The sequence below is a fragment of the Salmo salar genome, chromosome ssa03, assembly GCF_905237065.1.
Source record: "Salmo salar chromosome ssa03, Ssal_v3.1, whole genome shotgun sequence".
NCBI classification, from domain to species: Eukaryota; Metazoa; Chordata; class Actinopteri; order Salmoniformes; family Salmonidae; genus Salmo; species Salmo salar.
In genome coordinates, this window is record NC_059444.1 from 94,867,620 (window position 1) to 94,894,404 (window position 26,785).

General features: G+C 47.3%; 2 protein-coding genes across 7 annotated transcripts in view; one reads left to right on the forward strand and one right to left on the reverse strand.

Annotated features, from left to right (window-relative positions):
- Positions 1 to 206: 206 nt before the first annotated feature.
- On the forward strand, positions 207 to 23,383 carry LOC106601996 (nuclear distribution protein nudE homolog 1). Its single transcript, XM_045715869.1, has 9 exons — positions 207 to 434; positions 1,663 to 1,821; positions 2,050 to 2,203; positions 11,640 to 11,788; positions 13,804 to 13,940; positions 15,159 to 15,404; positions 15,512 to 15,597; positions 17,402 to 17,553; positions 18,362 to 23,383. Exons 2-9 carry the CDS (start codon positions 1,736 to 1,738, stop codon positions 18,408 to 18,410), a joined length of 1,059 nt encoding a protein of 352 aa, XP_045571825.1. The 5' UTR covers positions 207 to 434; positions 1,663 to 1,735; the 3' UTR covers positions 18,411 to 23,383.
- A 63-nt stretch (positions 23,384 to 23,446) lies between these two features.
- Positions 23,447 to 26,785, reverse strand: part of LOC106594706 (myosin-11) — a 56,251-nt gene continuing 52,912 nt past the window's right edge. For 5 of the 6 annotated variants that reach the window (XM_045715872.1, XM_045715871.1, XM_045715870.1 and 2 more), the window contains 2 exons: positions 26,668 to 26,785; positions 23,447 to 24,681 (listed from right to left, as the gene is read on the reverse strand). The exon at positions 26,668 to 26,785 is cut by the window's right edge and continues 55 nt beyond it. In XM_045715872.1, coding sequence (XP_045571828.1) covers positions 24,438 to 24,681; positions 26,668 to 26,785 — 362 coding nt within the window. In that variant the 3' untranslated portion in view covers positions 23,447 to 24,437. Of the gene's footprint in view, positions 25,315 to 26,667 lie in introns of all 6 variants that reach the window. The other variant, XM_045715873.1, reaches the window with a different exon arrangement.

Below are 26,785 nucleotides of genomic sequence, written 5' to 3' on the forward strand. Positions count from 1 at the left end.
TTGTTTACCAAATTCGACACTCATTGATCTCCATACAAACATTTTCTTGGGCAGATTTTGTGCGGAGTAAAACGTCTCGCTTCGACTCTTCCTCTCTGCTTAAAAGCGCATTTGATTTAACCGACCTCGTAGGCAAATCATGAACGCGATTGGCCATTCATCGCCCTACACACTTGATTGACAGTATAGCCGACCAATGGTGAGAGGTTAAAATATCGCGGTGGTTGGAGGGTTAGCGATGAGTCTTCTTTGGACAAAAGAGATATGCAGCCTTCGCATTGTTCTAGTTGGCAACTTTGTTACTACTTTCGGCCAAGGAATGATCTATGTAACAACATTTTCTGGATACTTTTGTAGCTCCGTTATAAAGGTACCGTCATCTTTCGGCACCGTTGGAGCACCGGCTGCTAGCCACCACAAGCAATCCTAGATAGGTTAGTATCAACTGTCAATATACTGGGATTTAAATCGCGATGGTAACGTAAATTTATGACAGACTCGTCCGTTAGTTCGATGTATAGGCAAATTATGCTGTCTGCACATATACATTTGTAACTGCATTTTGTCAATTCTGACTCTGTTTGCGTTATTGTAAAATTGGCAGAAAATAAATGCCAGAGCATAGCTACTTATTTTGACCAGAGACTACATATTGCAAGCATAGCAATCTAACGTTATCCAGTTGACACTGCTTGTTACTGGTGTGAAGGCGAGAATACACTTCCCCTTTTGTATTCTGACCAAAGTGCAGTCTCTTTTGCTTGCTGCCTTGTTTGCTTGTAACATCAGTTAGCAAATACTTGAATGTACTAGTTCAGATATTGTTTAAATCTTACAAACACTGCTTTTAAGACTTTGGTTATGAGTAGAATGGCAATAGCTACAAAATAAACAAGTCATATTCCAAATTGGTCCATTTTCTTTGTTTGAATAAACATGATATATTCATGTACTGTTATAATCTCCACCCGGCACAGCCAGAAGAGGACTGGCCACTCCTCAGAGCCTGGTTCCTCTCTAGGTTTCTTCCTAGGTTCTGGCTTTTCTAGGGAGTTTTTCTTAGCCACCGTGCTTCTACATCTGCATTGCTTGCTGTTTTGGGTTTCAGGCTGGGTTTCTGTACAGCACTTTGACATCCACTGATGTAAAAAGGGCTTTATAAATAAAATTGATGTTCATTAAGCCTGGCCGTTGTGCTTTTCTTTGTGTTCCTATAGTTTGACAGCCAGCCTATTGTCATCAGTTGACACTGACCGCGCACTCCTTAGCTAGCTAGGTGATGACTGACTTATGTCGTTGTAGTTTGCACTAAACTCCTGTAACCCTTTTCTGCTGTCCTTTCTTGCCTGAAGCACATTGTTGACTTGGAAATGCTGAATAGAGAACTCTTTATCTCTTTTGGAAGAAAAAGTATCAACACTGTTGATCATCTAAGTTTAGCCTACTGACTCGCCTTCCTTCCTTCCTTCCTTCCATTTACTGACTCTCGCCTTCCTTCCTTCCATTTACTGACTCTCGCCTTCCTTCCTTCCATTTACTGACTCTCGCCTTCCTTCCTTCCATTTACTGACTCTCGCCTTCCTTCCTTCCATTTACTGACTCTCGCCTTCCTTCCTTCCATTTACTGACTCTCGCCTTCCTTCCTTCCATTTACTGACTCAGTGAGAGGAGAACTGTAAGAGAGGGAGAGAAGAAGAGATCGGGGAGAGAAGCGTTACCAGTGGTGTGGGTAGAGATGGGAGAACCAGAGCCCCTTAAGTTTGTCTCTCTGGAGGAAGAGGTGGACTACTGGAAGGAACAGGCGGCCAAGCACCAACAGAGGTACACACACACACACACACACACACACACACACACACACACACACACACACACACACACACACACACACACACACACACACACACACACACACACACACACACACACAGACAGAGAGAGAAAGGAGCAGTCTGCCAGGCCCCAGCAGAGGTACCCACAGGTATCTGCTTAAACCGTAGTGTCCTCTGTTACTCTACGACCACCATCTTGACCCCTAACCTCTCCCAGGGCTGAGGAGGTGCAGGAGGAGCTGCAGGAGTTCCAGCAGATGAGTCGTGACTACGAGGTGGAACTGGAGACTGAACTCAAGCAGTGTGAGACACAGAACCGAGAACTCGTCACACAGAACAACAGGCTACACATGGAACTGGAGAACTACAAGGTATGAACTGTTGACTTGACTCTAGTTTAGAGCAGCGTTTTTCCAACCTCTACTCAGGGACCCCCAGCCCTTCCATTTATTTCAACTATTACACAACTAGCACACCTGATTCAACTTATCAAGCCCTTCATTATAATAACATTATTATTATTATTTATTACATTTGTAAAGCTCTTCTCATTATACAGAATAATCTGCGGGTGCATAAAATCAACAACAAAAAAAGTTGACCTGACAGCCCGATCCCCGAGGGACGGAGCTTGGTCCTGGGGGTGTGGAAGAGCAGGTTATCTCTTGACCTGACAGCCCGATCCCCGAGGGACGGAGCTTGGTCCCGGGGGTGTGGAAGAGCAGGTTATCTCTTGACCTGACAGCCCGATCCCGAGGACGGAGCTTGGTCCGGGGCCTGAGGACGGAGCTTGGTCCCGGGGGTGTGGAAGAGCAGGTTATCTCTTGACCTGAGGGTGGAGTTATGGAGGAGAGCAGTTCCTTGAGATAAGGAGGGACATTGTTATGAATCAAATCAAACTTTATTTGTCACGTGCGCTGAATACAACAGGTGTAGACCTTACAGTGAAATGCTTACTTACAGGCTCTAACCAACAGTGCAAAAAAGGTATTAGGTGAACAATAGGTAGGTAAAGAAATAAAACAAAAGTAAAAAGACAGGCTATATACAGTAGTGAGGCTATAAAAGTAGCGAGGCTATATACAGACACCGGTTAGTCAGGCTGATTGAGGTAGTATGTACATGTAGATATGGTTAAAGTGACTATGCATAGATGATAAACAGAGAGTAGCAGTAGCGTAAAAGAGGGGTTGGCGGGTGGTGGGTGGTGGGACACAGTGCAGATAGCCCGGTTAGCCAATATGCAGGGTCACTGGTTGGTCGGGCCAATTGAGGTAGTATGGACATGAATGTATAGTTAAAGTGACTATGCATATATGATAAACAGAGAGTAGTAGTAGCGTAAAAAGAGGGGTTGGGGGGGGCACACAGTGCAGATAGCCCGGTTAGCCAATGTGCGGGAGCAGTTTAGCAGTAGCGTAAAAGAGGGGTTGGCGGGTGGTGGGACACAATGCAGATAGCCTGGTTAGCCAATGTGCGGGGGCACCGGTTAGTTGGGCTAATTGAGGTAGTATGTACATGAATGTATAGTTAAAGTGACTATGCATATATGATAAACAGAGAGTAGCAGCAGCGTAAAAAGGGGTTGGGGGGGGGGGGGGGCACACAGTGCAAATAGTCCGGGTAGCCATTTGATTACCTGTTCAGGAGTCTTATGGCTTGGGGGTAAAAACTGTTGAGAAGCCTTTTTGTCCTAGACTTGGCACTCCGGTACCACTTGCCATGCGGTAATAGAGAGAACAGTCTATGACTGGGGTGGCTGGGGTCTTTGACAATTTTTAGGGCCTTCCTCTGACATGGTGGTGATGTGGTGGTGTTGAGATGGGGAGCCAGTACAGCGATGCCAGGATGGAGGTGATGTGATGGTGTTTCCTCACTCTCATCAGGATCCTGACAGAGCTGTTCTGGATGTACTGGAGCTTCTGGAGACTCCTGCCAGGGATCCTGGTGAAGACCGTGTTGTAGTAGTCCTGGAGACTCCTGCCAGGGATCCTGGTGAAGACCGTGTTGTAGTCCTGGAGACTCCTGCCAGGGATCCTGGTGAAGACCGTGTTGTGGTAGTCCTGGAGACTCCTGCCAGGGATCCTGATGAAGACCGTGTTGTAGTAGTCCTGGAGACTCCTGCCAGGGATCCTGGTGAAGACCGTGTTGTAGTAGTCCTGGAGACTCCTGCCAGGGATCCTGGTGAAGACCGTGTTGTAGTAGTACTGGAGACTCCTGCCAGGGATCCTGATGAAGACCGTGTTGTAGTAGTCCTGGAGACTCCTGCCAGGGATCCTGGTGAAGACCGTGTTGTAGTAGTCCTGGAGACTCCTGCCAGGGATCCTGGTGAAGACCGTGTTGTAGTAGTCCTGGAGACTCCTGCCAGGGATCCTGATGAAGACCGTGTTGTAGTAGTCCTGGAGACTCCTGCCAGGGATCCTGGAGACTCCTGCCAGGGATCCTGGAGACTCCTGCCAGGGATCCTGATGAAGCATGTGTTGCAGTAGTCCAGCCTTGAGGAGATAAAGGCATGGACCAGCTTCTCTGCATCAGACTGAGTGAGGGGGTGGGACTGAGTTTGGTCAATGTTCTTGAGGTGATAGAATGACGCTTTACACTTTTGTTTGATGCGGCTGTCAAAGGTCAGGAAGGAATGGAGCTTTACACCCAGACTGGAACCTGAGGGGGGACAGAAGGATGTTCTGTCCTGCAATGGTGAGGTGTGTTGTAGGTGCATGCTGGACCTGGTGGGGGCTGCCAACTAGTAGGGCTTCGGTTTTGCTGCTGTTCAGTTGAAGGACGTTTTGCTTCATCCATGCCCTCATCTCTCCTCCTCAAGAAAGGTGTTCAGACGGGCACATGCATCAGAGGGACTTGGGGGCAGTTGACACTTACAGCTGGGTGTCAACAGCATAGCAGTGGAAGGAGATTCCACACAACCCAAGGGGGGAGCATGTACTGGATGGGTCCAAGAACAGATCCATGTGGGACACCGCAGGTGACATGGTGGGTCTGGGACCTGGACCCACCTAGCGACACGTACTGAGTCCTGTCTGAGAGGTAGGAGTGGAACCAGCTCAGAGCTGGTCCAGACAGTCCAATGGTGACCCGGAGGCTTTTCAGGAGGGTGGGGTGGTCGACAGTGTCAAGAGCTGCGTGCAAGTCCAGGAGGATCTGGAGACAGCCTGCATCAGCTGCCATCAGCAGGTCATTGGTGACCCTGAGTATGGCCGTTTTTCAGTGCTGTGGGCCGGCCGGAAACGTGACTGGAACTTCTCAAATGGGTGGTTCTGATTGAGATGGCCTTGAAGCTGTACATCAACCACTTTTTTCCAACACCTTAGAAAGGAGAAGTTGGATGTTGGCCTGTAATTAGCCAGCACTTCTGGATCCAGGGCGGGCTTCAGAAGGGAGCTGTTGACAGTGGTCTTAAAAGGATGGTGAGGCCCAAGTTTCTGAGATGCTGCAGGATGCAGCCAATGGATTTAGTATTTTTCAGTTCTGGATGTGATGACCCTCCCACTCTGTCTGCTGAATTCTCTCTCTTTGCTCTTGTTTTCCTTAATAGGATGTCGGTGGGCGAAGCCGGGAGGGTCGTCAGTGAAATGGGACACATCTGGGCCCGGGTGTGTCCCGGGGATAAATACACCTTTCTCCCATTCATTGAGGAGACTCTCCACGCAGACACACTGTTATGTTTTGGTTGTGACATTTTGTGGTTTGTTTGTTTTTGGCACCTCTCAACACCCATCATTATCACCATCTATGCATGCAACCACTCACTTACACTACTGAACTGGCTACACACACCATTGTTAATTGTATATAGTTTACTTTATTATCTTCATGTTGTTTCCCCTCTTTGTTATGGGCTATGAGCCGGTTCGGGACATGGAGTTTAACAGGGAGCTGAGTGAGCGAATGTGATGTCCTGTATTTTTATGGGGGCGTGGAGGTCAAGCACACTGGTCAGGGATTGGTTGTAGAACTCCACAGTTTCATCCACTGACAGGCTGGCTGGGTCAACATTTTTTTCTAGTTCTGGCAACGTATGTGATGCTTGGACTTGGTTAGAGGGGGAAGGAATGTCAAGTCCAGTGAGACAACCTTGTGGTCAGGCACACCGAGGTCATAGACCGGCATGTTGTTGATGGGGTCAGTGATGACCAGGTCAAGTATGTGCCCACGGGGGTGTGTGTGTGGGGGGGGGGGGGAACATCAACAAGTTGATTCAGGTCAAGACAGTCAATCAAGCTCAACAGCAGAGTGACATGAGGGAGAGTCAACGTGGATATTGAGTTTGGCTTTTACGGCAAGACATTCCAAAGAGCACAGGTCAGGCAGGAGGGACTGTTTTCGATTTTCGACAACGTTTTGCTACTGAACGTGACCCGGGTCTGTCTGATGCAACGCCTGCAGTCCCAGTTGTATTTGAATAGGAAAATACCTATCAGCCAGTTGACAGTTTGGGCCAGTGTTTATGAGCCTGCTATCTCTGAGGATGATAGGGAGGCTGCTGGTCTAAAGAACTCTCCATGGGACAGGTGTGTGTGTGTGTGTGTGTGTGTGTGTGTGTGTGTGTGTGTGTGTGTGTGTGTGTGTGTGTGTGTGTGTGTGTGTGTGTGTGATGAGGGACTATATTCATCACAAGAGGTGAGCACTCCAGAGGCAGAGAAGAGATTCATCAGTTTTATAACTCATTTCATGTCATTTTACTAATTTTGCCATGAGGCAGAGAACAATTAGCAGTTTACTGCAAATTAATTGCTATTGTACAGATTTTGCCGTAGGGTGGAGAGAAATGTTTGCAGTTTTTAATATATCTGAGTGAGTACTAACAAAATCAATTGGGGGGGGGGTCAGTAATTAGACAGTCTAGCAGCCAACTAACTTCCAATAAAACTAAATATATTCCTGACATAGCCTAATTAAGTGACTGTCAGTAGGTAGAATCTGTCACCAATTGGATGGAAACCTGTCTGTATTTTTATTTTATTTTTTATATTACTGAAACTTCCTCTTTCCATCACAGCTGTCAGGATAAAAAAATAAAAAATAGTCTTCAGTATGACTACTTGCATAACTGTGGATGGGAATGTGGTTAGGGGAAGGAAAAGGGGGATACCTAGTCAGTTGTTCAACTGAAATGTGTCTTCCTCATGTAACCCTCTGAATCAGAGGTGCGGGGCGTTAGTGCATGCCTGGCTGTGCTTGAGGTGACGACACTTTGGAACCGCTGACGATGTCTGACTCTCACTTCCTGATGGATGTACTTCCTGTGACACGCTGCCAGCGGTTGAGTCAGACAGGAAGTTACAAAAGCTACAGCATCCTGTCTATCTATTACCAAACTTGGGCTGTGTGTGAAAAGGTACTAGCTGTCAAAATTCTTGTTTCCTCTCAAAGATCATTAGAGGAGGGAGGGACCTTGGATCCCCTCTCCAATGAGCTTTGAGAGAAATTGAGGAAGCAAAGATTAGACTGCAGGCCCATTAGACTGACATGGCTACTGGTTAACGTGAGTATTTGCATGAAGAGATAATTGAGATGGTGCAGAAATTTAAGACGGCTAGTCTTATCATCCGGTCATTTCCCTAACAAACTGTCAGGCCGATCTGCTGGCTGTTATATATCTTTGCCTGGAACACTTGAATGTACATTTCATATACCCTGTGTAACTGAAGATACATTCTGTTGTCTTGATGAATATGGCCTCACTAACAGTCTGCTGGATTTATACACCACCATCACCCTGTTGTTGTGCAACACCACCATCACCCTGTTGGTCTACACCACCATCACCCTGTTGTTGTTCTACACCACCATCACCCTGTTGGTCTACACCACCATCACCCTGTTGTTGTTCTACACCACCATCACCCTGTTGTTGGTCTACACCACCATCACCCTGTTGTTGGTCTACACCACCATCACCCTGTTGTTGTTCTACACCACCATCACCCTGTTGTTGTTCTACACCACCATCACCCTGTTGTTGTTCTACACCACCATCACCCTGTTGTTGGTCTACACCACCATCACCCTGTTGTTGTTCTACACCACCATCACCCTGTTGGTCTACACCACCATCACCCTGTTGTTGTTCTACACCACCATCACCCTGTTGTTGTTCTACACCACCATCACCCTGTTGTTGGTCTACACCACCATCACCCCGTTGTTGTTCTACACCACCATCACCCTGTTGTTGGTCTACACCACCATCACCCTGTTGTTGTTGTTCTACACCACCATCACCCCGTTGTTGGTCTACACCACCATCGCCCTGTTGTTGGTCTACACCACCATCACCCCGTTGTTGGTCTACACCACCAATAACCCCGTTGTTGTTCTACACCACCATCACCCTGTTGGTCTACACCACCATCACCCTGTTGTTGTTCTACACCACCATTACCCCGTGTTGTTCTACACCACCATCACCCTGTTGTTGTTCTACACCACCATCACCCTGTTGTTGTTCTACACCACCATCACCCTGTTGTTGGTCTACACCACCATAACCCTGTTGTTGTTCTACACCACCATCACCCCGTTGTTGTTCTACACCACCATCACCCCGTTGGTCTACACCACCATCACCCTGTTGTTGTTCTACACCACCATCACCCTGTTGTTGGTCTACACCACCATCACCCTGTTGTTGGTCTACACCTCCATCACCCTGTTGTTGTTCTACACCACCATCACCCCGTTGTTGTTCTACACCACCATACCCCGTTGTTGTTCTACACCACCATCACCCTGTTGTTGTTGTTCTACACCACCCTCACCCTGTTGTTGTTGTTCTACACCACCCTCACCCCGTTGTTGGTCTACACCACCCTCACCCCGTTGTTGGTCTACACCACCCTCACCCCGTTGTTGGTCTACACCACCCTAACCCCGTTGTTGGTCTACACCACCCTCACCCCGTTGTTGGTCTACACCACCCTCACCCCGTTGTTGGTCTACACCACCCTCACCCCGTTGTTGTTCTACACCACCATCACCCCGTTGTTGGTCTACACCACCATCACCCCGTTGTTGGTCTACACCACCAACACCCTGTTGTTGTTCTACACCACCATCACCCTGTTGGTCTACACCACCATCACCCTGTTGTTGTTCTACACCACCATCACCCTGTTGTTGTTCTACACCACCATCACCCTGTTGTTGGTCTACACCACCATCACCCTGTTGTTGTTGTTCTACACCACCATCACCCTGTTGGTCTACACCACCATCACCCTGTTGTTGTTCTACACCACCATCACCCTGTTGTTGTTCTACACCACCATCACCCTGTTGTTGTTCTACACCACCATCACCCTGTTGTTGGTCTACACCACCATCACCCTGTTGTTGTTGTTCTACACCACCATCACCCTGTTGTTGTTGTTCTACACCACCATCACCCCGTTGTTGTTCTACACCACCATCACCCCGTTGTTGTTCTACACCACCATCACCCTGTTGTTGGTCTACACCACCATCACCCTGTTGTTGGTCTACACCACCATCACCCTGTTGTTGTTCTACACCACCATCACCCCGTTGTTGTTCTACACCACCATCACCCCGTTGTTGTTCTACACCACCATCACCCTGTTGTTGTTGTTCTACACCACCATCACCCCGTTGTTGTTCTACACCACCATCGCCCCGTTGTTGTTCTACACCACCATCGCCCCGTTGTTGTTCTACACCACCATCGCCCCGTTGTTGGTCTACACCACCAATAACCCCGTTGTTGTTCTACACCACCATCACCCCGTTGTTGGTCTACACCACCATCACCCCGTTGTTGTTCTACACCACCATACCCCGTTGTTGTTCTACACCACCATCACCCCGTTGTTGTTCTACACCACCCTCACCCCGTTGTTGGTCTACACCACCCTCACCCCGTTGTTGGTCTACACCACCCTCACCCCGTTGTTGGTCTACACCACCCTCACCCCGTTGTTGGTCTACACCACCCTCACCCCGTTGTTGGTCTACACCACCCTCACCCCGTTGTTGGTCTACACCACCCTCACCCCGTTGTTGGTTTACACCACCCTCACCCCGTTGTTGGTTTACACCACCCTCACCCCGTTGTTGTTCTACACCACCATCACCCCGTTGTTGGTCTACACCACCTTCACCCCGTTGTTGGTTTACACCACCCCTCCACCCCGTTGTTGGTCTACACCACCCTCACCCCGTTGTTGGTCTACACCACCCTCACCCCGTTGTTGGTCTACACCACCCTCACCCCGTTGTTGGTCTACACCACCATCACCCTGTTGTTGGTCTACACCACCACTACCCTGTTGTTGGTCTACACCACCACTACCCCGTTGTTGGTCTACACCACCATCACCCCGTTGTTGGTCTACACCACCCTCACCCCGTTGTTGGTCTACACCACCCTCACCCCGTTGTTGGTCTACACCACCATAACCCCGTTGTTGGTCTACACCACCATCACCCCGTTGTTGTTCTACACCACAGGAGTCGAAGTCTTCTAAAGATACTATATATGCGTCCCCTTTTCCCCATATAGTGGACTGCTATAGAACAGGGCCCGTACTCCCCATATAGCGGACTGCTATAGAACAGGGCCCGTACTCCCCATATAGTGGACTGCTATAGAACAGGGCCCGTACTCCCCATATAGCGGACTGCTATAGAACAGGGCCCGTACTCCCCATATAGCGGACTGCTATAGAACAGGGCCCGTACTCCCCATATAGCGGACTGCTATAGAACAGGGCCCGTACTCCCCATATAGCGGACTGCTATAGAACAGGGCCCGTACTCCCCATATAGCGGACTGCTATAGAACAGGGCCCGTACTCCCCATATAGCGGACTGCTATAGAACAGGGCCCGTACTCCCCATATAGCGGACTGCTATAGAACAGGGCCCGTACTCCCCATATAGCGGACTGCTATAGAACAGGGCCCGTACTCCCCATATAGCGGACTGCTATAGAACAGGGCCCGTACTCCCCATATAGCGGACTGCTATAGAACAGGGCCCGTACTCCCCATATAGCGGACTGCTATAGAACAGGGCCCGTACTCCCCATATAGCGGACTGCTATAGAACAGGGCCCGTACTCCCCATATAGTGGACTGCTATAGAACAGGGCCCGTACTCCCCATATAGTGGACTGCTATAGAACAGGGCCCGTACTCCCCATATAGTGGACTGCTATAGAACAGGGCCCGTACTCCCCATATAGTGGACTGCTATAGAACAGGGCCCATACTAGATTAGCCTCGGACAAACTCACCTGATTCAACTCATTGAGGGCTTTATGTTGAATCAGGTGAGTTTGTCCAGGGCTACATCAAAAATGTGCTGATGGGGGTACTGGAGGAGTTGAGAAACTCTGTTGGGGTACCGGAGGAGTTGAGAAACAGTGTTGGGGTACCGGAGGAGTTGAGAAACAGTGTTGGGGTACTGGAGGAGTTGAGAAACTGTGTTGGGGTACTGGAGGAGTTGAGAAACTCTGTTGGGGTACTGGAGGAGTTGAGAAACTCTGTTGGGGTACTGGAGGAGTTGAGAAACAGTGTTGGGGTACTGGAGGAGTTGAGAAACAGTGTTGGGGTACTGGAGGAGTTGAGAAACAGTGTTGGGGTACTGGAGGAGTTGAGAAACAGTGTTGGGGTACTGGAGGAGTTGAGAAACAGTGTTGGGGTACTGGAGGAGTTGAGAAACAGTGTTGGGGTACTGGAGGAGTTGAGAAACAGTGTTGGGGTACTGGAGGAGTTGAGAAACTCTGTTGGGGTACTACTGTTGACCACTTCTGCCCCCTATCCCCTCCAGGAGAAGTATGAAAGGCAGCACTCGGAGGTGTACCATCAGATCTCTACTCTGGAAGAAGACCTGGCTGAGACCACGGCCATCAGAGACCAGCTCCATAAATACATCAGAGAGCTGGAGCAGGCTAACGATGACCTGGAGAGATCCAAAAGGTAAGAGAGAGAGGGGGGGAGGGTGTAACTGGAGCAGGCTAACGATGACCTGGAGAGAGGTAAGAGAGAGAGAGAGGGGGAGGGTGTAACTGGAGCAGGCTAATGATGACCTGGAGAGAGGTAAGAGAGAGAGAGAGGGGGAGGGTGTAACTGGAGCAGGCTAACGATGACCTGGAGAGAGGTAGAGAGAGAGAGGGGGAGGTGTAACTGGAGCAGGCTAATGATGACCTGGAGAGAGGTAAGAGAGAGAGAGGGGGGAGGGTGTAACTGGAGCAGGCTAATGATGACCTGGAGAGAGGTAAGAGAGAGAGAGAGGGGGGAGTGTAACTGGACAGGCTAACGATGACCTGGAGAGATCCGAGAGGTAAGAGAGAGAGAGAGGGGGGAGTGTAACTGGACAGGCTAACGATGACCTGGAGAGATCCGAGAGGTAAGAGAGAGAGAGGGGGGAGTGTAACTGGAGCAGGCTAACGATGACCTGGAGAGATCCAAGAGGTAAGAGAGAGAGAGAGGGGAGGGTGTAACTGGACAGGCTAACGATGACCTGGAGAGATCCGAGAGGTAAGAGAGAGAGAGAGGGGGGAGTGTAACTGGAGCAGGCTAACGATGACCTGGAGAGATCCAAGAGGTAAGAGGAGGGGGGGGGGGGGGTGTGTAACTGGACAGGCTAACGATGACCTGGAGAGATCCAAGAGGTAAGAGAGAGAGAGAGGGGGGAGTGTAACTGGACAGGCTAACGATGACCTGGAGAGATCCGAGAGGTAAGAGAGAGAGAGAGGGGGGGAGGTGTAACTGGAGCAGGCTAACGATGACCTGGAGAGATCCAAGAGGGAGGGGGGGGGTGTGTAACTGGACAGGCTAACGATGACCTGGAGAGATCCGAGAGGTAAGAGAGAGAGAGAGAGGGGGAGTGTAACTGGACAGGCTAACGATGACCTGGAGAGATCCGAGAGGTAAGAGAGAGAGAGAGGGGGAGTGTAACTGGACAGGCTAACGATGACCTGGAGAGATCCGAGAGGTAAGAGAGAGAGAGAGGGGGAGTGTAACTGGACAGGCTAACGATGACCTGGAGAGATCCGAGAGGTAAGAGAGAGAGAGAGGGGGGAGTGTAACTGGACAGGCTAACGATGACCTGGAGAGATCCGAGAGGTAAGAGAGAGAGAGAGGGGGAGTGTAACTGGAGCAGGCTAACGATGACCTGGAGAGATCCGAGAGGTAAGGAGGAGGGGGAGTGTAACTGGACAGGCTAACGATGACCTGGAGAGATCCGAGAGGTAAGAGAGAGAGAGAGGGGAGGAGTGTAACTGGAGCAGGCTAACGATGACCTGGAGAGATCCGAGAGGTAAGAGAGAGAGAGAGGGGGGAGTGTAACTGGACACGCTAACGATGACCTGGAGAGATCCGAGAGGTAAGAGAGAGAGAGAGGGGGGGAGTGTAACTGGAGCAGGCTAACGATGACCTGGAGAGATCCGAGAGGGAGAGAGGGGGGAGTGTGTGTGTAACTGGACAGGCTAACGATGACCTGGAGAGATCCGAGAGGTAAGAGAGAGAGAGAGGGGGGAGTGTAACTGGACAGGCTAACGATGACCTGGAGAGATCCGAGAGGTAAGAGAGAGAGAGAGGGGGGAGTGTAACTGGACAGGCTAACGATGACCTGGAGAGATCCGAGAGGTAAGAGAGAGAGAGAGGGGGAGGAGTGTAACTGGACAGGCTAACGATGACCTGGAGAGATCCGAGAGGTAAGAGAGAGAGGGGGGGGAGTGTAACTGGACAGGCTAACGATGACCTGGAGAGATCCGAGAGGTAGAGAGAGAGAGAGAGGGGGGAGTGTAACTGGAGCAGGCAAATGATGACCTGGAGAGAGCCCTATATCATAAGCACCTCTCTTTTCTCTCTCTACTCCCTGGACCATCTCACTGGCAGGATTCTTACATGTAGAATAGAGAATGGTGCTTAATGATGTACACTAACTCTACCTATTAATCTTTTCCTCCTCTCTGTCACCCCTCCATCAGGGCTACCATCATGTCTCTGGAGGACTTTGAACAGAGGATGAACCATGTGATAGAGAGGAATGCCTTCCTGGAGAGTGAGCTGGATGAGAAGGAGAACCTACTGGAGTCAGTTCAGAGACTGAAGGATGAAGCCAGAGGTATGAAGACATGAAACACCTAGCCTACCTCTATCTCAGACCTACCCTTTCTGTTATGTCTAATACTGCTGTATTAAAGTCAGCTGGATGAGAAGGAGTCTACTGGAGTCAGTTCAGAGACTGAAGGATGAAGCCAGAGGTGTGTCTAGGATTAGGATCCCCATTAGCTAACGCCGTCATGTTAGCTCATTCTCCTGGGGTCCAACACCAATTAATAAGACATTACAAACAATTACAAATGAAGACTTTACGAACATTTACCACGTAGACAATACAGACAATTAAAATACCTGACAGGAAACACATTTAACAGTCAGTTGATGCCCTCTATTTCCTGTCCAGTCACATGGTCTTTACTTTTTGCCTGAGAAATATGGATTGGTAAAGAGTTCCATTCAGCTCTGGCTCTGGCTCTATCTAAAACTGTAGGTGTAAGGCCACTTCCTGTAAAGGAATCTCTCAGGTTTTTGCCTGCCATATGAGTTCTGTTATACTCACAGACACCATTCAAACAGTTTTAGAAACTTTAGGGTGTTTTCTATCCATATCTAATAAGTATATGCATATTCTAGTTACTGGGTAGGAGTAGTAACCAGATTAAATCGGGTACGTGTAAATACTGCCCCCTAGCCCTAAGAGGTTAACTGGCGGTCCTGTTGGTCTGGTTAACTGGCGGTCCTGTTGGTCTGGTTAACTGGCGGTCCTGTTGGTCTGGTTAACTGGCGGTCCTGTTGGTCTGGTTAACTGGCGGTCCTGTTGGTCTGGTTAACTGGCGGTCCTGTTGGTCTGGTTAACTGGCGGTCCTGTTGGTCTGGTTAACTGGCGGTCTGGTTAACTGGCGTTCTGGTTAACTGGCGGTCCTGTTGGTCTGGTTAACTGGCGGTCCTGTTGGTCTGGTTAACTGGCGGTCCTGTTGGTCTGGTTAACTGGCGGTCCTGTTGGTCTGGTTAACTGGCGGTCCTGTTGGTCTGGTTAACTGGCGGTCCTGTTGGTCTGGTTAACTGGCGGTCCTGTTGGTCTGGTTAACTGGCGGTCTGGTTAACTGGCGCTCCTGTTGGTCTGGTTAACAGCTAGAAATAATAATGTTCCAAGCCGGAGATTCCTCTCCACAGGCGCAGGGGGCTGAACCAGGGATGGAATGATCCCTCAGAGCTGTGCTAGCTATGACATCATCAGTTAAAGGGACAGGCTTTCTTACTGTCTCTCTGTGTGTCATAGATCTAAGACAGGAGTTGGCTGTCCAACAGAAGCAGGAAAGACGACTGTCCTTCACTGTCACCAAGAACTCAGACAAGACGGAGGACAAAACATCCCTCCATACCTCCCATTCATCCACACGACCGCCCTCATCCCTCCATACCGCTCCTCCTCCTGCTCTCCCTCCATCCCTCCTCTCCACGCCCTCCAGACCCCCCCACCCCTCAGCAAGCCCCTTCACCACCCCCCCACCCTCTTACAGCAGAGGTGAGTGCCCCCGTGTATGTGTTCATGTATAAAATGTGTCTACTCACTAAATTCCCGGATCACACCAGGAGATGTAAAACTCTTTATTATTGTGTGTGTGTGTTCAGGCGATGGCCTATCAGGTGCTCCTCTCACCATGTCGACACGTATCTCAGCTCTCAACATCGTAGGAGAACTGCTGAGGAAAGTCGGGGTAAGATGATGTTCATTGAAGGTCTGCGATGATTGTCTTCTAATTCTCATACACACACTACCCACCTACACACTACACAACAACTACACTAGGGGTTCCCAACCTCCATATGGGTCGTCAACGTTTGGTGGTGGTGGTGGGGGGGGGGCGCGCGGGACCTTCCTTTATTTGGTGGGTAATTATTATTATAATTTTATTTTTACAATTTGCGAATACAGATCTAAAATTATGTATAAATCCGCAACGCTTTAGGCTAGCAACAAGCAGTAAAACGCTTTAGGCTAGCAACAAGCAGTAAAACGCTTTAGGCTAGCAACAAGCAGTAAAACGCTTTAGGCTAGCAACAAGCAGTAAAACGCTTTAGGCTAGCAACAAGCAGTAAAACGCTTTAGGCTAGCAACAAGCAGTAAAACGCTTTAGGCTAGCAACAAGCAGTAAAACGCTTTAGGCTAGCAGTAAACGCTTTAGGCTAGCAGCAAGCAGTAAAACGCTTTAGGCTAGCAGCAAGCAGTAAAACGCTTTAGGCTAGCAGCAAGCAGTAAAACGCTTTAGGCTAGCAACAAGCAGTAAAACGCTTTAGGCTAGCAGCAAGCAGTAAAACGCTTTAGGCTAGCAGCAAGCAGTAAAACGCTTTAGGCTAGCAGCAGGCAGTAAACCGCTTTAGGCTAGCAGCAGGCAGTAAACCGCTTTAGGCTAGCAGCAGGCAGTAAAACGCTTTAGGCTAGCAGCAGGCAGTAAAACGCTTTAGGCTAGCAGCAGGCAGTAAAACGCTTTAGGCTAGCAGCAGGCAGTAAAACGCTTTAGGCTAACAGCAGGCAGTAAAACGCTTTAGGCTAGCAGCAGGCAGTAAAACGCTTTAGGCTAGCAGCAGGCAGTAAAACGCTTTAGGCTAGCAGCAGGCAGTGAAACGCTTTAGGCTAGCAGCAGGCAGTGAAACGCTTTAGGCTAGCAGTAAAACACTTTAGGCTAGCAGCAGGCAGTAAAACGCTTTAGGCTAGCAGCAAGCAGTAAAATGGCAGAGGAAGACGTGGCCCTGATGTACATGGGCATATATTGGTTTGTCGCTATGACATTCAGAAGCTGAGCTACGACCTTCTAAATTGGAGGAGTTGGAGAAATTGGACTTTGGTTGGGAAAGTCATCTGATACAATGTGACTGTCGCTATCAATTGATCAAATCACTTTCTGTAAAAGAGTATGCATAATTAAATTGAGGGTTAATATAAATAATTCTAATAAAACATAATTGGTAGTGGAATAACATTTGGGGCAATCAGGTCTAGACTTTATTTTCTAAATCTATTATTATCATTAAATAGCCTCCCTAAATTTTGTTAAACTATGTAGAATGACTGGAAATGAGCTTCAAAACAACAATGTTCAAATTAAACCAAAATCAAGCTGGTGTTTATTGATTAGCCGATATTAAATTCAAGTGACATTAAAAAAGGGGGACTTGGGGGAAAAAGGTTGAGAACCCCTGCACTAATACCTCCCTCATACAGGTAGTGCAGGGGTTCTGTCTCTGTGTGATTTAACATCTGTTTCCTGTAAGTCGTACAGCTGTAACAGGAAGTCTGCTGACTGTTCTGTTCTCTCCATCTTCCTCTCTGACCACAACACTGTTCTGTCTTCCTCTCTGATCACAACACATTCATGTATATCACAACACTGTTCTGTCTTCCCCTCTGGTCACAACACTGTTCTGTCTTCCCCTCTGATCATGATATCACAAACACATAACATAACTGTGTGTGTGCGCCCTGCGGCCTGCGCCTGCATCCATCCATGCCTGTGGTTTCAGAACCTGGAGTCTAAACTAGCGTCCTGTAAGGAGTTTGTCTATGAACAGTCTCCTGGTTGCAGTACCCTCTCTGGGGGACAGGGGGCACCACCCATCCAGAGAGGCACTTCTTCTGACACACCGTCCACCACCAACGGACTCTACGAGAAAGGGTGAGGGGGTCAACTATAGCTAGCTCTACGACTAGCTCAATAATGACTGCATCTCAAATGGCACCCTATTCCCTATAGGCCCCGGTTGATAGTAGTGCAGTAGGGAATAGGGTGACATTTGTTACTCAACCAATGACTTGACAAGCCATTTCATAGCCTACCTACAATTGAATCAAGTAATGTAAACAGACATTTCCTCTGTCAGGGATCTAGATTCTGATCTGTTTAGTTTGTAACAGACATTTCCTCTGTCAGGGATCTACATTCTGATCTGTTTAGTTTGTAACAGACATTTACTCTGTCAGGGATCTACATTCTGATCTGTTTAGTTTGTAACAGACATTTACTCTGTCAGGGATCTACATTCTGATCTGTTTAGTTTGTAACAGACATTTACTCTGTCAGGGATCTACATTCTGATCTGTTTAGTTTGTAACAGACATTTACTCTGTCTGGGATCTACATTCTGATCTGTTTAGTTTGTATTACATTAAACTGGAACCTGACAGCCCATCAGAGAATGAAATGGACACTGAAGACCAATACATTAAAAAAAATAGCCCATTAGTCGTAATGTCGTAGCCTACAACCTAATGAACAAATATAACGCTGATTTAGTAGTCTACATGATATTAATGAACGATGATGATCCTTAACTTACAACAAGGCCTATTGGGGAATGACAGTCTGAAAATAGCCTGGGATGGAGTCCTAACAAAATGGCTGAAAATAGCCTGAGTTGAAGTCTGAATCATTCTGTTAGTTGTAGTGTGCTGTTAAAGTAATCTGTTTCTGTTGTGTGTTACAGAATGGTGAAGATGTTAGACTTCGGACCAGGACCCAAAATTATTCTGTGAACTCCCCCCCTCCACCCTAGCCCCACACCTCATCATCCCCTCCCTTCATATCTATCAGGGTCGTATTCACTAGACACCGAATGGCGGTAAACTGGCTGAAACGGGGAAGGACTAACTGAACTTGTCCAATAAACTGCTGTTGTTTTTTTGTGCAAAACCTGTTCTGTTGCAAAATGTTTTTCTCCAGTTAGCTACAGCGTGCACTAATGAATATGTCCCTGCCCAGCACAGTCTCCCTAGGTCACCAGGCTTGTATCCCAGCTTTCAGCTTCCAATGGGGTTTAATGTGCTAGCGTACAGCTCTCACTCTGGAAAGGAATGGACCAGATCACTGGACATCACGGAAGTGAGTCTAGAGTTCTAGAACGTCATTGAGACAGAACCTCACCCTCTAATGCAATGGAACGTCATGGAACCTCAGTGTTGATATCAACTGTTCTAGAGCGCCGTTGAGGAGCTTTGATGACGTCACGGATCAACGGTACTCCTTCCTCTGCACTTTACCCAGGATGCTTTGCCCTGGGGGTCTCTTATCGAGGACTGAGAGAGGCTTCTAGGAGCGGGGCTTATGGCTCTGGCACTTCCTGTTGGGACTAACCTGTAGCGGACCCATATCTGGTCAAAAGTAGTGCACTATCTAGGGAACAGGGTGTGACCAGGGTCTATAGGTCTCTGGTCAAAAGTAGTGCACTATGTAGGAAATAGGGTGCTATTTGAGACGTAACCACAGTGTCTCGCTACAGGACGCCACAGGACGGCACATGTTTTGTTGTTACATTTGATCTGTTTTTGTTCCTTTGGTTGTTTTATGGAGGAAGAAGTCTTACTGGAATGAACGTTTATCCACACAATGATGATTATATTTAAAAAATGTATATTTTACTTCACTTGAATACACCCCCTTGTTTTGCCTACCAATGTTTGAATAATAATACTGTGACTGAACAGTGACGCCTACTGGTTAACGACAGGAAGTGGAAGGAGTGTTAAGAGGGTCAGGAGTAGGGTTGCTAAATTCAGGTAACTTTCCCAAAAATACCCTGGTTTTCCAGAAATCCTGGTTGGAAGATTCTCAGAATCAGGGTGTAGTAAGCAGGGAATCTGGAATCCTTCAGTCAGGATTTCTGGAAAAACCAGGACATCTTGGGACAAGTCAGGAGGCAGAAGGAAAGTTGGCGTAGAAGGTTTGGTAAGGAATAGATATACTTTGCACCTTTTTACTGCAGGTCCAGAATCAGATGTCCCTCTAATGGTTAAGGGTGGGGATTGGGGTTAGGGTAATCTGATCTGTGGGTTATTGGTTAGGTTGAGGAATGTGTTCGGCATAGAGAGGGCTTCTGTGACAGCATGGGCAGTGCCATTGAGGGATTTCTCAATTTTAAAATAGTCAATTTCTTCTTCAACGGTAAAGCAAAGGTTGGTAAATTACTGCCCCCTGGAGGGTGTTGTCTGAACAGGTATAAAGCCAACGTTGGTGATTTACTGACACCTGCAGTTATGTAATGTTAGTATAGTATAATTCATTGGCTGATCAGTCCTACTGACCTGGATGGAATTCTGTAATCCTTTCCTGACCGATAGCAAGTACCAGCCACTTCAAAATGGTGAAAGTCCTCAATGGCTCGCTCTGCCCATGTTTAAACCGGCTTTGTGGCACAAGAGCCGTCTATCCTAGTCTATAGTGTTGAGGGTGCTACTGATGGTGGCACGTCGGCCTGGTAAAACCTGACTGAGCGCTAGCCTGCGCTCACCTTTAGAGCTTCAACATGGCTAGGCTGATAGAGCTCTTCAACATGACTAGGCTGATAGAGCTCTTCAACATGGCTAGGCTGATAGAGCTTCAACATGGCTAGGCTGATAGAGCTCTTCAACATGGCTAGGCTGATAGACCTCTTCAACATGGCTAGGCTGATAGAGCTCTTCAACATGGCTAGGCTGATAGAGCTCTTCAACATGACTAGGCTGATAGAGCTCTTCAACATGGCTAGGCTGATAGAGCTCTTCAACATGACTAGGCTGATAGAGCTCTTCAACATGGCTAGGCTGATATTAAAACACAGTTAGATTACCAAAGTTAATGATGCCTTCTTGAACTATAATGTGTTTGAACTATAGCAATACAGTAGAAGTCTTGAATGAATGATGAATGAATGAATGAATGAACAATCCATGAGTAATCCACGTGGAGATTGAAGCCGTATTTTATAGTTGTACGTGGAAATGTTGATATTTGGATATGAACTCAGACAGCCACGTATGTTGCACAGAGGGTAGTCAAGATTTATTTTTGTTATGCGACGGCCTTACCTGTGAATGACTAGGACTGCAAAATTCCATTAACTTTCTCAAAGTTCCCACATATTCCATAAATCAAGGTTAGAAGATTCACGGAATCAAGCAGGAATAAGCAAGAAATCCAACATTCCAACCAGGATCTTCCGGAAATCCTTTTCTCTTTTTTTTAAGTTACCTGAATTTTTCAACCCTATGAATGCCACTGTGGTTTGGAATCTCAGGGTTTTTAACCCATATGACAAGTGTTTAACACATTGTATATGGTGACGCAAGTGTAACAGAGGTTATTTGGCTAGGATAAACCAGTGGTTCACAACCGGTACTGTACACCACCAAGTAATGTACTCCATGCTCTGCCCTATACCCCCTCATGAGTCTTTGACCAGTAAGCCTATGGTCTCATGAGTCTTTGACCAGTAAGCCTATGGTCTCATGAGTCTTTGACCAGTAAGCCTATGGTCTCATGAGTCTTTGACCAGTAAGCCTATGGTCTCAGGAGTCTTTGACCAGTAAGCCTATGGTCTCAGGAGTCTTTGACCAGTAAGCCTATGGTCTCATGAGTCTTTGACCAGTAAGCCTATGGTCTCATGAGTCTTTGACCAGTAAGCCTATGGTCTCAGGAGTCTTTGACCAGTAAGCCTATGGTCTCATGAGTCTTTGACCAGTAAGCCTATGGTCTCAGGAGTCTTCTCAAGTAGTCCCTGTGGATTGGCCAGTTACCCCCAAGGGTTCTAGTACCACTGCTTGTGAACCACTGGGGTTACTATGCCTGCATGGTGAATAACCTTGCCTGAGATCTGAAGACTTGCGTTAGCTCCCTAGGGTAATGCCTTGGCTTTAACTCAGTGGGCTAACACAGTCTCTAAAGGCCCTAATGGCCTGGGTATGTGGGTTTGAATACCTGGCTGATCATTCTCACCCCTATGTTTTGGGTATTGGTGTTGGTTCATTCTGTGATGACAGGCTTGTGTGTTAAATACCAACCCATTCCCTGTATAGGGCCCTTCTTTTTTCCCCAGTTAAAAGTAAGGGCATACTACTCAGTCATAGGAGCCAGTCAAAAGTAGGGTACTATATAGGGAATGGACGCACTCAAATACTGTCACACCTATATTGATGAACAGCACGTAGTCGCTTATATCCTGTTGGGTGAAGCTTTGTGCCTTACTCTGAGACCACAGTGTGGTCTGACCTTATTAAAGAGGTCTCTCTGTAGCTGGGACCTCAGTGTGCTCTGACCTTATTAAAGATGTCTCTCTGTAGCTGGGACCTCAGTGTGCTCTGACCTTATTAAAGATGTCTCTCTGTAGCTGGGACCTCAGTGTGCTCTGACCTTATTAAAGATGTCTCTCTGTAGCTGGGACCTTGGTGTGGTCTGACCTTATTAAAGATGTCTCTCTGTAGCTGGGACCTCAGTGTGGTCTGACCTTATTAAAGATGTCTCTCTGTAGCTGGGACCTTGGTGTGGTCTGACCTTATTAAAGATGTCTCTCTGTAGCTGGGACCTCGGTGTGGTCTGACCTTATTAAAGATGTCTCTCTGTAGCTGGGACCTCGGTGTGGTCTGACCTTATTAAAGATGTCTCTCTGTAGCTGGGACCTCAGTGTGGTCTGACCTTATTAAAGATGGCTCTCTGTAGCTGGGACCTCAGTGTGGTCTCTTTCTACTGCTCAGGTACCGGTAATACACCTCAGCCCATTCTGTTCTAGCCAATGATATAGCGTCATAGACTTAATGCCAAACAAACTAATATTCAGCCCCAACTACCTTCCTAGGTCCTAGGCAAATGTAGTAGATCTGAAACTGTTGGATAGACAGGAGTAGCAACGCAATATGCTAAATAACACCTCTGATTAGGCTAGGTGAAGTATTCACCATGTTTATACCTATCCAATCCTTACAGATTTACCAAGTGCCAGAGCTAGGTGCTTCTTTAAAAAAAAAAAAAAAATGGGTTTGGAAATGAGGAAAATCAAAAGTGAAAGAGAAGAATATTATTAGTTGGCTGCTCAGTTCAGTTCAGTACTTTTGCCATCCAAGAGTATAAAAGTTACCAAGTCTGTTTCAATTTAGGAAGTAAACTGAAATACACTTTTTTCTCTTTTTTTTAATTGACAGACATTTGTAATTGGAACGTCTGTTTACTTCCAGGATTGACTGAATTGAAATGGAACTGAGCCCAACCCTGAAAGTAACCTTGTTCTGTGATGAGGGGGACATATGACTACTTCAAGGAAACGTGTTTTATGTTACAAAATACATGTAAGGGTTGATTCACTTGCTTTGGGTTCTTACTTTTTCCCTGTATGGTACTAGTAATAATATAGGATGTAAGAAAATAATGTTCTGTGTGTTTAAAATGGGAGTGGATACCTACGTGTGACTTACTGCTTGTTGCTCAGGGGGTAGAATGTATGAAGCAATCTCATTTGAAATGTCTAGCTTTAAAAACCTCACTGTATGGATGGGGTGTGTCTTGTTTCTGTGAATCAGGAAGTCACAGAGATGGGCACCCAATGAGATGTCATGTTGCTTTGTGTAGCCACTCACAAGCTTCTGTACTAAAATATACAGATTTAGTTTTTCATCCTGGGATGCCTCTTCCTGTATCTAATAAGTCATGCTTGGTTAAATGTGTATCTGACCCAACTGTCCTCAATAAAACTGACTTGGTGAAAGCGATGTCTCTTAGTTTTGTTGCTGTTGAACAAAATCCACAGACAAGAACACACGATTGTGGTGAATGAAAATAGTTTATAGCATTTAAAATATATATTTAGGTGTTTTCACAAACAATTCAGCCTAATAACCCTTGACACTGAATGGTACTAAAAGCCATGTAGACTATTGTAGCCGGGCTACCAGTCTGTCTGTCCTGTAGACTATTGTAGCCTGGGTACCAGTCTGTCTGTGTCCTGTGGGATTGTAGCCTGGGTACCAGTCTGTCTGTCATCATGAGTTACAATGAGTTGACATGATGGTACAAACAGATCTGGGACGAGGCTAGTATGATTGTAGCAATATAGTTTTATGTGAACCTAAAATCAACGTAGATCATAGCAGTAGTAGTAGGACTGTAGTGTGTGTGCATCAGTAAGGAACTCATTATGAATGAAAAACAAAGACAGATTTAATCAGATATCAGGCTGTCTTTAGAAAGTATTGTCCATGGGTTTACTCTATATAAACTCAATTCACATTACAGAATTAGTTTCTTCTAACATATAGCCTCTGCTTGAAAATATAATCAAATAAATGTGCATAGAGAGAAAAACAATCTTTTGTGTCTAAGTGCAATAAGATATAACTTCAGATATATATTATGACATCTGAAATAAGATATAAATTCAGTTTAAAACAGCTCACACCGTACTTTGACATTTTGGTGACACAATCAAAGCTATTGTCACAGACAGGTGATGCATAAAAAGGGGGCAGGGTATAAGAATTTTAGTAGGGATGGAGGGAAGAAGGGAGGGGGAGGGAAGAAGGGAGGAGTGGAAGAGAAAAGGAGGAATGGAAGGAGAGGGAACGAGGGAAAGATAAAAGGAGGAATGGAAGGAGAGGGAATGAGGGAGGAGTGGAAGGAGGGAAAGATAAAAGGAGGAATGGAAGGAGAGGGAACGAGGGCGGGATAAAGGACAGGAAATAGAAAGATGTATTGATGGAAGTCAGGAAAGGACAGGAAGAAGGATGGACAGTGTTTAAAAGGAGGGGTGAGACTTTGTCCCTCTACTCTTCCGGCCGGGTTCCGTTGATGTCCTCCGGAGGCGGGGTGGACGAGAACAGAGGCTCCTCCTCTTCTGGAACGTTGTTTGTGTTCTCAGAATTCCCAACATTCCCACCATTCCCTTCATTATTCCCAGCTCTGCTCCTCCGGCTCCCAGCCCCACTGAGGCTGACATTCCCAATGCTCCCCACGCGACGAGGACTGCTGCTGAAAGATGACTCCCCTCCTCCTCCTCCTCCTCCTCGCCTGGGAAGGACGGGAATGTCGAGGAAATATTGGAATTAGAGGCAGAGGGAAGAGGCAGAATAGAAGGCCATATTGGAGGAAGAGAAGAAAAAGTTAGAATTTGGAGAGGGAAGAAGAAGAGATGCCAGAATCAGACAGAGAGGAAATGAAATGAGTTGAGTTAGAGGTATAGTTGGTTTCCAGAGCCATGTAAGAAACATGTCTCTGGATGGTTGGGGTTAGACCTTAAACACTGTTAAAGAGCTGGAAGAAAAGGCTGCTATAGAAGAGGAGGGTTTAGAGGTGAAGACAGAGGATGAATGAGAGACCAAGGGTTAGCTAAAGTCTGAGGAGTTTAAGTTGAGGATGAGATTGAGGAAGAGTTTGAGGAAGAGTTTAAGGAAGAATTTGAGGTAGATTATGAGGAAGAGTTTGAGGAAGGCTTTAAGGAAGAATTTGAAGAGACTGAGGAAGAGTTTAAGGAAGATTTTGAGGAAGGGTTTGAGAAAGTGTCATCAGAAAAAGAAGTAGAATTAGCTGCAGAGTTGCTGTAGATTCCCAAGTCAAGTAATGATGTGAGTATCAAGTTGATTGCCGAAGTAAAGATGACTCAGCAAGAGGCAGACAGAGAAGCGTTTGAGGGCTAGTTAATATCTAAAGGACAGGTTTGAAGCGGTGTCAGAGTCAGATTCGGAGTCAGAGACAGAAGAGGAAGAGGAAGAACATCAACATCATATACGGTCTTGTTTTGGCTTGTCTTCAGCCAGGTGTAGAGTTATATTGTCTGCTACAGGTCAGCTGTAGTGTGTTGTATTTAAGTGATAATGCCCAAGAAGCCGTTACTGGCTGGCAATGTTCTTATCCCTTGCTTGCTAGCTAGCCAACTACTGCTAACTTACATGCTGACCCCACCGCTTGTGCCACGAGCGTTGCAAAATAAATGTACACATACATGTTATTCAATCATTTAATCCAAACTGCTCGCAAGCGCCAACTAGCGTCTGCGTAGCGTCAACTAGCGTCTGCGTAGCATCAACTAGCGTCTGCGTAGCGTTAACTAGCGTCTACGTAGCGTCAACTAGCGTCTACGTAGCGTCAACTAGCGTCTGCGTAGCATCAACTAGCATCTGCGTAGCGCCAACTAGCGTCTGCGTAGCATCAACTAGCGTCTGCGTAGCGTCAGCTAGCGTCTGCGTAGCGTCAACTAGCGTCTGCGTAGCGTCAACTAGCGTCTACGTAGCGTCAACTAGCGTCTGCGTAGCATCAACTAGCGTCTGCGTAGCGCCAACTAGCGTCTGCGTAGCGCCAACTAGCGTCTACGTAGCGTCAACTAGCGTCTGCGTAGCATCAACTAGCGTCTACGTAGCGTCAACTAGCGTCTGCGTAGCAATATAGTTGGTTCAGAGTTTGTTTTGATATTTCAACCTGCGTGTCCTGGTCACGTCTGGTGTGGATAGACAAAAAAAACATGCACACGATAGCACGTGCGCGCCCGGTCTAGTCAGCATGTTACAGTCACGTGCGCGCCCGGTCTAGTCAGCATGTTACAGTCACGTGCGCGCCCGGTCTAGTCAGCATGTTACAGTCACGTGCGCGCCCGGTCTAGTCAGCATGTTACAGTCACGTGCGCGCCCGGTCTAGTCAGCATGTTACAGTCATGTCAAACTGTGCAGCCAGATTAACAGCAACGTAGCTGCATTTGTTTAAGCTGTTTTTCTAGTGACATTTATTTGGATACATCCATAACAACGAGCTAATGAGGTGTGGTTTCGCCTGGCGGAGAAAATGTTCTCTCTCATCAGGACACTGTTGTTCAGAGGAGCTAGCCAACAACACAGCTAACACAACCACTTCAAACTGAAGCTGGAAAGACTGCAAACTAGCTGCACTTCTACTATGGCTGACCCTGTAAAACAACACTTCACAGCACCTAGCTGGTGTAAAAACATAATCTTGAGGATGTCTGCACAGTGCTGTATTTAGCCAGGTGGAATAACTTGTTTGTACCTGAGTTTGCTCTTTAGGGCGGACACCTCCCTACTGAGGGCGTCGTTGGCCTCGGAGGCCTCGTCCAGTTCTCTCTGTAACTTCCTGCGTCCCGCGGCAACCCGTTGAGACTCCTCCT